At 33.6% G+C, this 11943-nt stretch overlaps 1 protein-coding gene and 1 non-coding gene across 2 annotated transcripts; one reads left to right on the top strand and one right to left on the bottom strand.

The window, feature by feature from the left end:
• Positions 1–5: 5 nt before the first annotated feature.
• On the top strand, positions 6–814 carry LOC141685779 (uncharacterized). Its single transcript, XM_074490863.1, has 3 exons — positions 6–36; positions 209–729; positions 797–814. The coding sequence occupies exons 1-3, from the start codon at positions 6–8 to the stop codon at positions 812–814; spliced, it is 570 nt and encodes a 189-aa protein (XP_074346964.1).
• Positions 815–9393: 8579 nt separating this feature from the next.
• Positions 9394–9500, bottom strand: LOC141688138 (small nucleolar RNA R71). The gene has a single exon (XR_012561600.1). It is a non-coding gene; the product is annotated as a small nucleolar RNA R71 (small nucleolar RNA).
• Between the last annotated feature and the right edge of the window lie 2443 nt (positions 9501–11943).

Genomic DNA, 11943 nt, shown 5'->3' with positions numbered 1-11943 from the left:
ACAAGATGGGAAAGTCACATCGAAAGCGTGAGAGCGGTAAGATTTCATACTTCTAAACTAAGAGATGCATTGGTTCATCTTAGTAATGTAACTCAAGACTCTATGATAAGGTGTGAAGCTAGAAGTTTAGTTGAAAATGAAATTGAGAGTTTTGAGTTTCTATTTTCTATGTGCATCTGGTTTAACTTGTTAAATATCATTAATGCAGTTAGTAAGTTCTTACAACTTGAAGATATTGATATTGATATTGCATTATCAAGATTGGAAGAACTTATAATTTTTTTTAATGAGTTTAGAGAAACTGGTTATGACTCTTGTAAGAAGGAGGCAAAAGAGTTAGCTTTGGAGTTGGATGTGGAGCCTGTGTTTCCTGAAAAGCGAAAAATTCATAGGCTTGTTTATTTTGATGATCTTGGGGTTACTGCAGCTGATGATGATCAAAACTTGAGTGCTGAACAAAAATTCAGAAGCTATTATTTCTTGTATATTGTTGATCAAGGTGCTTTTCAACTCAAAGAACGGTTTAAACAGTTTCAAGATTATAAGGAAAAATTTTGGTTTTTATTTAACCTGAAGAAGCATTTATCTGGTGATGACGAGGGGTTAAAATCTTGTTGCATGAAGCTTGAGGGATTTCTTAGACATGATATGCGATATGATATTGTTGGCGCAGAGTTGTTTAACGAGTTACTAGTGCTTCGAATGATAATACCCGATGAGATAACAAAGGCAATAGATGTGCTTAATTATTTAATTTCTATTTCAAGACAAATAAATTATCCAAATGCTTGGATAGCTTATAGAATCGTTGTGACCATTCCTGTTACAGTGGTAGAGGCGGAAAGGACATTTTCTAGATTGAAACTGATCAAATCTTATCTCCGCTCTTCGATGTCTCAAGATAGACTTAATGGATTGGCTTTATTGTCTATTGAAAGTGAGCTGGCAAGTTCTCTAGATTATAGCAAAATCATAGAGAGATTTACATCTCAAAAGCCTAGAAAAAAGTTTCAAAATCAATAAAGGTAAACTCATTTTTATAACTTTATTTTGACATTGTTGTGTACTAGTAATGATGAATTCATGATACTACATCAGTGGCTTGCAGGAGATTATTGCAGGAGGTTGAAAACTTGGATATTTAGCGTACAAGAAATTCATTATATTCACTTGCTACTTTAGATTCAAGTAAGTTTTCTTTTTTATACAATGAATATATCTTATTGTGATTTTTTGGTTATGAATATGGGGCACCATTTTTGAATCCCGCCTAGGGCACCCAAATACATAGGGTCGGCCCTGAGAACTAGCAAACCATATACGCTGTAATATCACAAACAACAAAATGAGAGAGTAATAAAATTTGAATCATAAATTTATATCAATGTTGTGAATCAAAATATGAACACATGGATAAATAATTTATTTATTATGATTAACAACACTTTATATTAGAACCATTTATACACTATGCAGTTCCTAATGATCAGTCCTGGAACAGCGCCGACATCTCGCAGCCATACCGTAAATATAGAGCATCCCAAAAAGTGCATATTAGCCTTACAAGGTATTATATTATCATATTATAGCACATGTTAGACCGTTGTCTCGGCCTCTAATGCTAACTAGTAACCATTCAATCTTTAAAAAAAATTATAAAATGAGTCGAATCAACCAACATCCTTAATAAGTCAATTCCTCCAATTTACATGGCTAGGAATAATCTCAAAAACAACTTTCATCTTTTAATCACAAAAATATTTCTATATTATGGATTTAGAATAGAGAGAAGCCTTGTATAACTTAAAACTCAGCATATGAATATGTAAAAACATCTAACTATTATAAATGTAATGGTAAAACTTGCATGATCAAAATTAAACAATTTGATATAAAGACATTTAACTATTTTGAAAGTAGAATAGCTGAGAAATACTTGCCTTTGGTCCTAGCAATTACGTACACTTGTAATAACACAAATATCTCATCACTCTATCTCATGACATCACCAGCTTCTATTCCAATAGTTTTCTGATCTGCCACTCATGCGATTGTTACAAACTTGATTTACAATATGGTCCAACTTGACTCTTGATCCCAACGTCTTGACTTGATCATCTTGGATGACCTACGTTAATAATTAGAAGATAATACTTTAATCGTCTACACGATTATTATTATATGAACTACTCTTCTTCAAACTCTATCGTCTAACCATCTAATTAGATTAATAAATAATTAACTAAAATAAAAAGTGATTGATTCAATCAAATTATGATTTTCAAAAATAATAAAGGAAATATTTTCTAGAATTAATTTTACATAAAAATCAATTTTTGAAATAAAATCAGAATTTCAATTCATTTTTAAAATAAAATTGGCAGAAAGAGGATTCTAGGGTTTCGTTTCAGCTGAATAGATCAAACAGTAGTATTTGGAGAAGGTGACCGGAGTTCTGAAGAAATAGGCCGGAAACTGGAACAAATCTAGAAACCGAAGAGTCTTCCCCGGTTCCGGCAAACCATATTTTCAATCAAAACAATACCATTTGATACAATTTTTAAAGCTAAATCGTTCCAAAACATATATAATCGAAGTTATCTCAGTTCCTCCAAAATAATCAAAACATATATAATCGAGGCTTGGAACATATAAAATCGGTTCCGATCTAAACTCCGTTAAAATTGGTGCAGTCGAGCTTCAACTCCGGCCATAACATTATTTCAACTTATTTTAAACCAAATTCGACAATTTATATATCAAATCGAAACTTGGAACATGTATAATCCATCAATAAGATCTTAACAAACATTCAACATATAACCAATCCGGAAAAATGAAAATTAAAAATAATAAAGCCCAAGAACTTGACTAAAAACATCTGGCAATCAAATGACACAAGCTAATACATAATTCGACTCTGTTAATCGTGGAAAAGTTGTTTATAACTGTTAGAAATATGTTATAGGCTTGATGATAACTTAACAAAATACTCTAAGTAGAAGTTATATGAGTTTGTAACCATCAATGGATAACAATAGTTTTCTATCCATTGATGGAGTAGCTTACATTCAACCAAGTTTGTAGCACATTTTTATATACCATAAACAGCTTGGGGGTTTAAAAGTTATAATGTATCCTAAGTCATGTTGACTACTAGCAAGATATACAAAATAGGTGGGTTAATTGTATAGAAGATGCCTTGTAATTTTGTATAAGTGAAAGAGTATCAACTGCTATGAAATACACCTTCAACGGATAAACCACAAGCTTCAAAGGATGACTCAAGATATCTTCAACGGATAAGTTGATCAACTGATATTTGTTAAAACTTCAACGGATGTTCATATGCAAGCATCAATGGATGACACTATTATAGCATCAACGGATAACTAAACAGAGTGCCAACAGATGATGGTGAAATTTCAACGGATAACCAATTCAACTAGCAGTTGACAATGACTTGACAGTCACATGGGTTGATTGTATACAAAAGGAATGTGGCAGCCTGGATTCAGGTTTTAGAAGAAGATGGAGTATTTCCATTTCCATGCAAAACAGGGATGTTCAAAAATGCAGTATCTAACTGGATTGTATTGGATAGAGAAATGAAGAAACATGTGATTGGACCCAGCTGTTAGGTTCTATGTTTTGTCCTATTTCACATTTAACTTAGTGATATATAAACCAAGTGTAACCAAGTAGTTTAAACTATTAAATCAATTCTACAAGAAAGAACAAGGGAGCATAACAAGCTGTATCATCTGGATAACACTCTTAAGTTCAAGTTTGTAAACACTTGTAAGCAGTTGTGTACTATTAGCATCACAAAGTTATCTTCTCAATATATATATATATATATATATATGGTGGAAATATCAATCCACCAGAAAGCTTTTAAACACTTGTTTATTTACTTTGTGTTCTTGAATACTATAATTGTTTATCCGCACTCAAGCATATTCAAACACAGTTACATATTTTTATAAGAGGTTTCAAAGTTTCAAAAAGAAACCAGAATTTCATTCAACCCCCCTTCTATAATTATGTTGTTATATTGTTATGGAATAACAATGATATTGGAATCAATCAAAATATCCAGAATTCATCAATCTAATTCAAACCCCAAAATGAAAAACCAATCAACAGGATAATCAACCTTAGATGGTGATATCGATGTCAAAAGATTGGGCTTGGAAATGGTTTCAATGTGATACCAAGAACGTCAAAAATTGTTGAATATCAAGCTCGGAATCGATTGATTTATCTCAAGAACAATATATCACCCCCAACACTGACTTTGATAATATTTGAATAATTTTTTATTTTGATGAAAATTTAAAAATGATTTTAGATATTTTTAATTACGGAAAAATAATACCCCAAAACTCATTTAACAGTGTTTTGATCTCGTAATGAAAATTAGTAGGTCAAAAATAATAGTTTACGGTGAATGATTTTAAAAATATTATTTTTAAACAAATACAAGAATTATATCAAAATTTTCTAAAAATTATGAATATTCCAAAAACACAAAAATAAAGAATATTCAAAAGAAATTTAATTTTATAAAAGTAAAATACAAACTTTATGGGTTTTTTATGTTCCAGTAGGGTCTTAGTCCGATAAGTTTTTAGAAACTAATTTTTTTTCTAAAATAGAAATAAACCCCGAAAATAATTAATTGAATGTACAAACTCACGCTGAACGAGATGAAACATGAAACACGGAACAGAAGCTATTTGACACTTTTTCAAATAACATATAATTTCATACAAATGCATTTTAAACACGTAAAAATTATCTGAAAATATTCTGGTACTTACGTGACCACATACAACAAATACCACGTAGTAATTTAAGGCCATAAATATTCTAAATGAAATAAAATACATGATATTTCATATAACACTTAATTAAATACTCGTAAAAATATTATTTTTAAATCTTTGTAACTCACCCGATAACCGGGTTTACCTGGATGAAATATCATATAAAATTTTAATGGAAATCAAGTATCCACTCGATCCTTAAAATTAGAAACGAACTTAATTGATCGATATCAATAAAATGATCGGTTTTTAAATATTTTTTTTGAAAATAGTAAAAGTAACTAAATATTTACAATAACGACGGGGATATCTACCTAAGTTAATAATTAACAAATTGAGTCATTTAATGATACGAACTCATCAAACAAGAATAAAATATCCATATTTTTATTCCTTTCATTTCAGGAAATTCAAACAAAAACTAAACTTAATAACAAATTCTAATAATATGGGATATTACATATGCTATTAGAGAGATGTGAACCCTGAACCTATAAGAGTAGTTTATATATTAAAATAAAGTATTATCCACTATTGCATTCAACAGTTCTCATCCTTTTGAACTCGAATCTAACGCTTGTTACTTACTAACTGTACCAAACTAACCAACAATAATAAAATAGAGAATGTCCTTCTTATAATAGTATAGTATAGATGTATATAATTTTATAATTAAACCCTTAGGTCCTATTATTTTGTTAAAAAAGCTTTAGAGATATGTTTAAATTATAATATTATATTTAATTTAATTAGAATATCAAATACTTTTATCTATAAAAATAAGTTAATCATAAAGATGTGTTTATTTTAAAGATGTGTTTATATTAAGATATATGTATTGATAAAAATAGATATGAAGAGAGCCGAGTATATAGATATGGATGTGTATTAATAAGTATGCGAAGTGTATAAATATGGAAATTGATAAGCATGAATCTTGAACATATACAAAGAATGTGGAAGGTCACATATAGTATTTGATTATATAATAATATCTATTTTTTAAGAGATTTTAACAATTCCATTAGATAGCAACAGCTTTTTATGGATATATCAAAATCCTAATTAAACACCTATGACTTTTTATCCATAAATGGATATCTCTTATCTTATCTATATACATTCTCCTTAGATGATCATATAGTATATATTAAGTTTCTGGGTCTAAGATCATATATTTCAATCACATACAATGGCTACATCTAACACATCTACTTTAATTAAATGCTTGTCAGTTCAAATTACTATTCTTATGCTCCTTCTCAATTTTGGTAAAATAAAAATTATTAATTCAACATATTTTGTAAAATAAATATACATTAATTTAAGTACAATTCTAATGATATCAAATGAAATTTCTTGTAGGGGTTGAAAATAAAGTCGCAGGACTGAAGGATATAAAGTTAATCGTACAAATAAAGGATGATATGCCGCCATTTTGTTTAAGATCTTGTAAGGGTATCTCAGATGAGGATCATTGTAAGAAATTTTGCAAGGAAATGGGTTATGATAATGGCGGATGTGACCATAGACCTCCTCATAACATGTGTTGTTGTCAGCTTGCTTAGTTACATTTTTATCATCTTGGGCTTAATAGCTCATATACCTTACTTCAACAATTAATGTTATATTTATAATAAAACGTGTGGTTCTGAGATTAGATATAGACCATGTATGTATCATCAACATTGATACATGAAAGTTTTTTTGGCCAAAAATGACTTATTCATTCATGAATAGCTTCAGGATATATCACCAGGAGAAAAGGATTTCTTTCATTCAAGAAAGTTTATTGTCTAACCAAAAGACACGCATGTTGTCTGCAAACACTTAGACAATAGGACTTTAATGTTTGAAAAGTGAACACCTTGCTGATAAAATTCAACTGGCCGTGCTCCAGATTGCTCTCATAAAAGTCAGAAAAATCCCCACGAGTCATTAGTCCAAAAAACTTCAAAAACTTTAATTTATATTAAACCCACATAAATAATTCATAAATAATTTTTTTAAAAAAATCTGAGAATAATAAAATTTTAACTAAAGCGATATTTTCATTTGTTAGAATCTCACAAAATAAGAGATAATTAATTAAGAAATATTTAAAAATATAAATATCATATATATACAAACTAACATTAGCCTACATATTTAAACAATAATTTTAAACATAAATAACAAGATTATAAAATAATAAATTTTGCGGTTCGAGTATTTAAATAAGCACAAGTAACTTATATTCCTTAAAAACTATTATAAATATATAAAAAAATATAAATCTTCAATATTAATGTATTATTATAAAATATAAATTTAAATGGAAATTGAGTTCGTAAAACATAATATAGAAATAAAATAGTTAAATAATCATAAACGTTAATGCACTAAAACTATTAAACTCTAAAATTATATATATATGTGTGTGTGTGTGTCTGTTTGTGTGTGTTTAGGGGTCGTTTGATTCAAGATATGGTATTGATAAGTGGCATTTTATACCACTTAGACCGTCTTAAAATGGCTTAAATTGGTGTCTTGAAATCAAGTATTTTCTGTATTTGATGCGTTTTTCTAGTGTTTATGCGTTTCAGGGTATTAGTTGCATTTCGGGGGAGTAATCATCAAGAATAAGCCTTGGCATGTGTTCATCATTGAGAGAGGGAAGAAATGGGCATATTACGACGAAGGAACGGAGCAAACTCAGGAATTTTTCAGAAGGGTCCTGAGCGCCCGCGCAGAAAGCTGAGCGCCCGCTCAGCTATGCTGAGCGGCCGCGCAGGGTCGGGGAAAAAAATAATTTATTTTAGGACTTCTATTTCTGTTTGGCTTCCACTTCTATGTAATCTGAGTTTTATGGGACTATTATATAAGTAGATTTGGAGACGTTTTCACGAGAGAGGATCGTAGTATTACGCAAGGAGCGAAAGAGATAAGGAAGAAGACCGTTTAGTGTACAGCAACGAAGAGGAAGCATATTTTCTTGTGATTCTTGTTTTGTTGTAACGTTGGATGCTAGTTTTCTTACCTTGAACTTATTTACTCTTGTGACGTACTCTGATTTAATATAATTAGTTTAGTTATATTTTCTTGTGTTTGTTTATCATGATTTCATATGAACCCATGATGACGATAAGTGCTATTATGGGCTAATCGTGATCATGGGGTTGCAACGGATTTATTATGGAATTCTTTAGTTAATTGTTTAATACTTTAGTGTTTGATGATTGTATGATATCTAGTTTTGGTTGTGCGTATTCGTCTTATGTGCGTCGCGAACATATAAGATAGGGTGTTAATCTCTTGTGAAGCGACGGTGGATCTTGAGATTTAGAACTTGCCATGCTAGCATAGGTTCATGTACGTTGTGCATGATTAGTGGGTAACTCTAACAGTTTTATTTACCCTATGTAATCAAAAGGAATAACTTGTGCTTAAATCATTGTATTGTCAATTTCTGTAGACATATAGGAACTCAACATAATTGATGACTATTCAACTTCTATCTTGATTGTGGATGGTGGTAGAATGGTATTAGTACAATGAAAGTTGGCTTTTATCAGTTTTGTGTTATTCGATTAATATCATCACTGTCACATGCTAAAGGTAATAACAATGACTATTGAAGGAAGTAGTAATGAAGTTGTGATCTCATGAGTGTTTTATTATTGATAATTTGAAGTGTTAATTAAGTGATTAATTAAGTAGTTAATTATAGTTAATATTTAGTCAACAATTCTAAGTGTTAGTGTCTTAACATTGAGAAGTAATCATACATTGGTGAGTGAGTTTAATTAGACAATAAATTAGTCTGAGTCTCTGTGGGAACGAACTAGAAAGTATTCTATATTACTTGCGAACGCGTATACTTGTGTGAATATTAACGTGTGTTTTCGCCCTAACAAGTTTTTGGCGCCGCTGCCGGGGACTCGGCGTATTTGTTTAGTTTATGTACTCACCATCATTGATCATTAGGACTCAGTGATTAGGACGTAGTAGTTACTTATTGTTTCCGGTTGTGTTTCAGGTACTTTAGCAAGCGTTTATGCAAACTCGTTCTCGTACTCGCAAGAGGACTTTAGATACAGCTGAGGAGATAGACGAAGTTCTTGATATTCCGGAGAAGTTAGATTTTGAAGATTCGGATTCAGGAACTGAGCGGAAAGAACCAGTAAACATGGGTGATCGTATTGTTCAAGCTGATCCAGCTCTTATGGATTTTTCTCGGCCAAAAATTGATGACATTCAGTCAAGCATTCTTCATCCAGCTATTCAAGCTAACACCTTTGAAATCAAGCCGGGCACTATTCAGATGGTGCAGAATTCTGTTTCTTTTGGAGGAGCGGCGACTGAAGACCCCAACATGCACATAAGGAATTTTGTCGAGATTTGCAGCACTTTTAAGTATAATGGCGTGACTGATGAGGCTATCAAGTTGAGGCTTTTCCTATTATCACTGAGGGACAAGGCTAAAGACTGGTTACATTCTGAACCAGCTGGGTCCATCACTACGTGGCAATATCTTGCGCAAAAGTTTCTGGTGAAGTTTTATCCGATGGCAAAGACTGCTGCTATGAGGAGTGCTCTTACTCAGTTTGCGCAGCAACCTACAGAATCTATGTGCAAGGCTTGGGAACGCTACAAGGAAATGTTGAGAAAATGTCCACATCATGGAATGCCTGATTGGATGGTGATCACTGGTTTCTATAATGGTTTGGGGGCCCAATCTCTGCCCATGCTCGATGCAGCAGCTGGAGGCGCCTTATGGGCTAAAAGCTATACTGAGGCGTATAATCTTATAGAGACTATGGCTGCAAATGAGCATCAAAACCCAACTCAGAGGATGACGTCAGGTAAGGTAGCAGGTATTCTGGAAGTTGATGTAGCCACCGCTATTGCAGTCCAGCTTCAAGCGCTATCAATGAAGGTTGATTCTCTGGCTACATATGGAGTTAATCAAATAGCTATGGTTTGTGAGCTTTGTGCAGGTTCTCATGCTACGGATCAGTGTTCTCTTGTCAACGAATCTGTTCAGTATGTGAATAATTATCAGCGACAACAGCAGCCTGTGCCAGCGACCTATTATCCTAATAACAAGAATCATCCAAATTTCAGCTGGAGGAATAATCAGAATGCTATTCAGCCACCATATCAGCAAGGAGTGAGTAAACAGTTTAACCCACCTGGATTCCAGCAACCACAGCAGTATGCTACAAGACAATCATATCCTCAACAGGGAAGTACAGCTGCACCTACTAGTGCTGATTTTGAGGAACTTAAGCTGTTATGCAAGAGTCAGGCGGTTTCTATCAAGACCTTGGAAAATCAAATCGGTCAATTAGCCGATGCAGTGCTCAATCGTCACCCTGGCACTCTTCCCAGTGACACGGAAGTACCAGGCAGGAAGGAAGCTAAAGAGCAAGTCAAGGCTATTACCTTAAGGTCTGGAAAAGTTGTTGATGCTGAAAAGGCAAAAGAAGGAGAAACTGGAATTAGAGATGAAGAAGCTAAGCAAAAGGAGAATGCGGCGGAACCAAGGAAGACTACTATTGAACACACTCTGCCTGAGGCTAATACAGGGGAGAAACAGCTCTATCCTCCACCACCTTTTCCTAAGAGATTGCAGCAACAAAAGCTGGATAGACAGTTCGGTAAGTTTCTGGAGGTGTTCAAGAAACTTCACATCAATATACCTTTCGCTGAGGCTCTGGAGCAAATGCCTAGTTATGCGAAGTTTATGAAGAGTATTCTTTCAAGAAAGGTGAAACTGGATGACCTTGAGACCGTTGCTCTCACGGAAGAATGCAACGCTGTTCTGCATCAAAAGTTACCACCAAAACTGAAAGATCCAGGTAGCTTCACCATTCCTTGCACCATTGGCAATTTGACTTTTGACAAGTGCCTTTGTGATTTGGGAGCAAGCATTAATCTGATGCCGTTGTCGATCTTTAAAAAGCTGGATCTGCCTGATCCAAAACCCACATACATGTCTCTATAATTGGCTGATCGTTCCATTACTTACCCAAGGGGCATAGTGGAGGATGTGCTCATCAAGGTGGATAAGCTCTTCTTTCCGGCAGATTTTGTTATTCTGGATTTTGAGGAAGATAAGAAGATTCCCATAATCTTGGGAAGACCTTTCTTGGCTACTGGCCGTACATTGATAGATGTGCAAAAAGGTGAACTTACTATGCGGGTACAAGATCAGGATGTGACCTTCAACGTATTCAAGGCAATGAAATTCCCTACAGAAGATGAGGAGTGCTTTAAAGTGGATGTGATTGATTCTGCGGTTACTTCGGAACTCGATCGCATGCTAATGTCTGATGCATTGGAAAAGGCCTTATTGGGGGATTTTGACAGCGATGATGAAGATGGCAACGAGCAATTACAATATCTGAACGCTTCTCCCTGGAAGCGAAAGCTGGACATGCCGTTTGAATCTCTTGGTACTTCTGACCTCAAGAATGCTGAAGGAAACCTCAAACCATCAATAGAGGAAGCACCTGCCTTGGAGCTCAAACCATTACCTGAACACTTGAGGTATGCCTTTTTAGGTGATGCATCTACTTTACCTGTTATTATTTCATCTGACCTTTCAGGTAGTGAGGAAGACAAGCTCTTAAGGATTTTGAGAGAATTCAAATCGGCTATTGGATGGACCATAGCAGACATCAAGGGGATAAGTCCTTCATATTGTATGCATAAAATTCTGCTAGAGGAAGGTAGTAAGCCGACTGTGGAACAGCAGCGAAGACTGAATCCTATCATGAAGGAGGTGGTGAAGAAAGAAATTCTGAAATGGCTAGATGCAGACATCATTTATCCTATTTCTGACAGCTCGTGGGTAAGCCCCGTACAATGTGTACCTAAGAAAGGAGGTATCATTGTGGTAGCAAATGAAAAGAATGAGCTCATCCCCACTCGAACAGTTACAGGATGGAGAGTATGCATGGATTATAGAAAATTGAACAAAGCCACAAGGAAGGATCACTTCCCTCTTCCATTTATTGATCAGATGCTTGACAGGTTGGCGGGTCATGAGTATTTTTGTCTTCTGGATGGTTATTCAGGGTATAATCAGATTTGTATTGCACCAGAGGATCAGGAAAAGACTACC

Source organism: Apium graveolens, chromosome 9 (genome assembly GCF_009905375.1).
Source record: "Apium graveolens cultivar Ventura chromosome 9, ASM990537v1, whole genome shotgun sequence".
NCBI lineage: Eukaryota > Viridiplantae > Streptophyta > Magnoliopsida > Apiales > Apiaceae > Apium > Apium graveolens.
The sequence above is the reverse complement of the archived record's forward strand: the minus strand, read 5'-3'. Positions and strand labels throughout refer to the sequence as shown.

Excerpts from the sequence above, each read along its gene's own strand:
- LOC141685779 (XM_074490863.1), top strand. The coding sequence starts at position 6 with ATGGGAAAGTCACATCGAAAGCGTGAGAGCG. Across the intron at positions 37-208 it reads ACATCGAAAGCGTGAGAGCG|TTAGTAAGTTCTTACAACTT; the intron begins GTAAGATTTCAT and ends TCATTAATGCAG.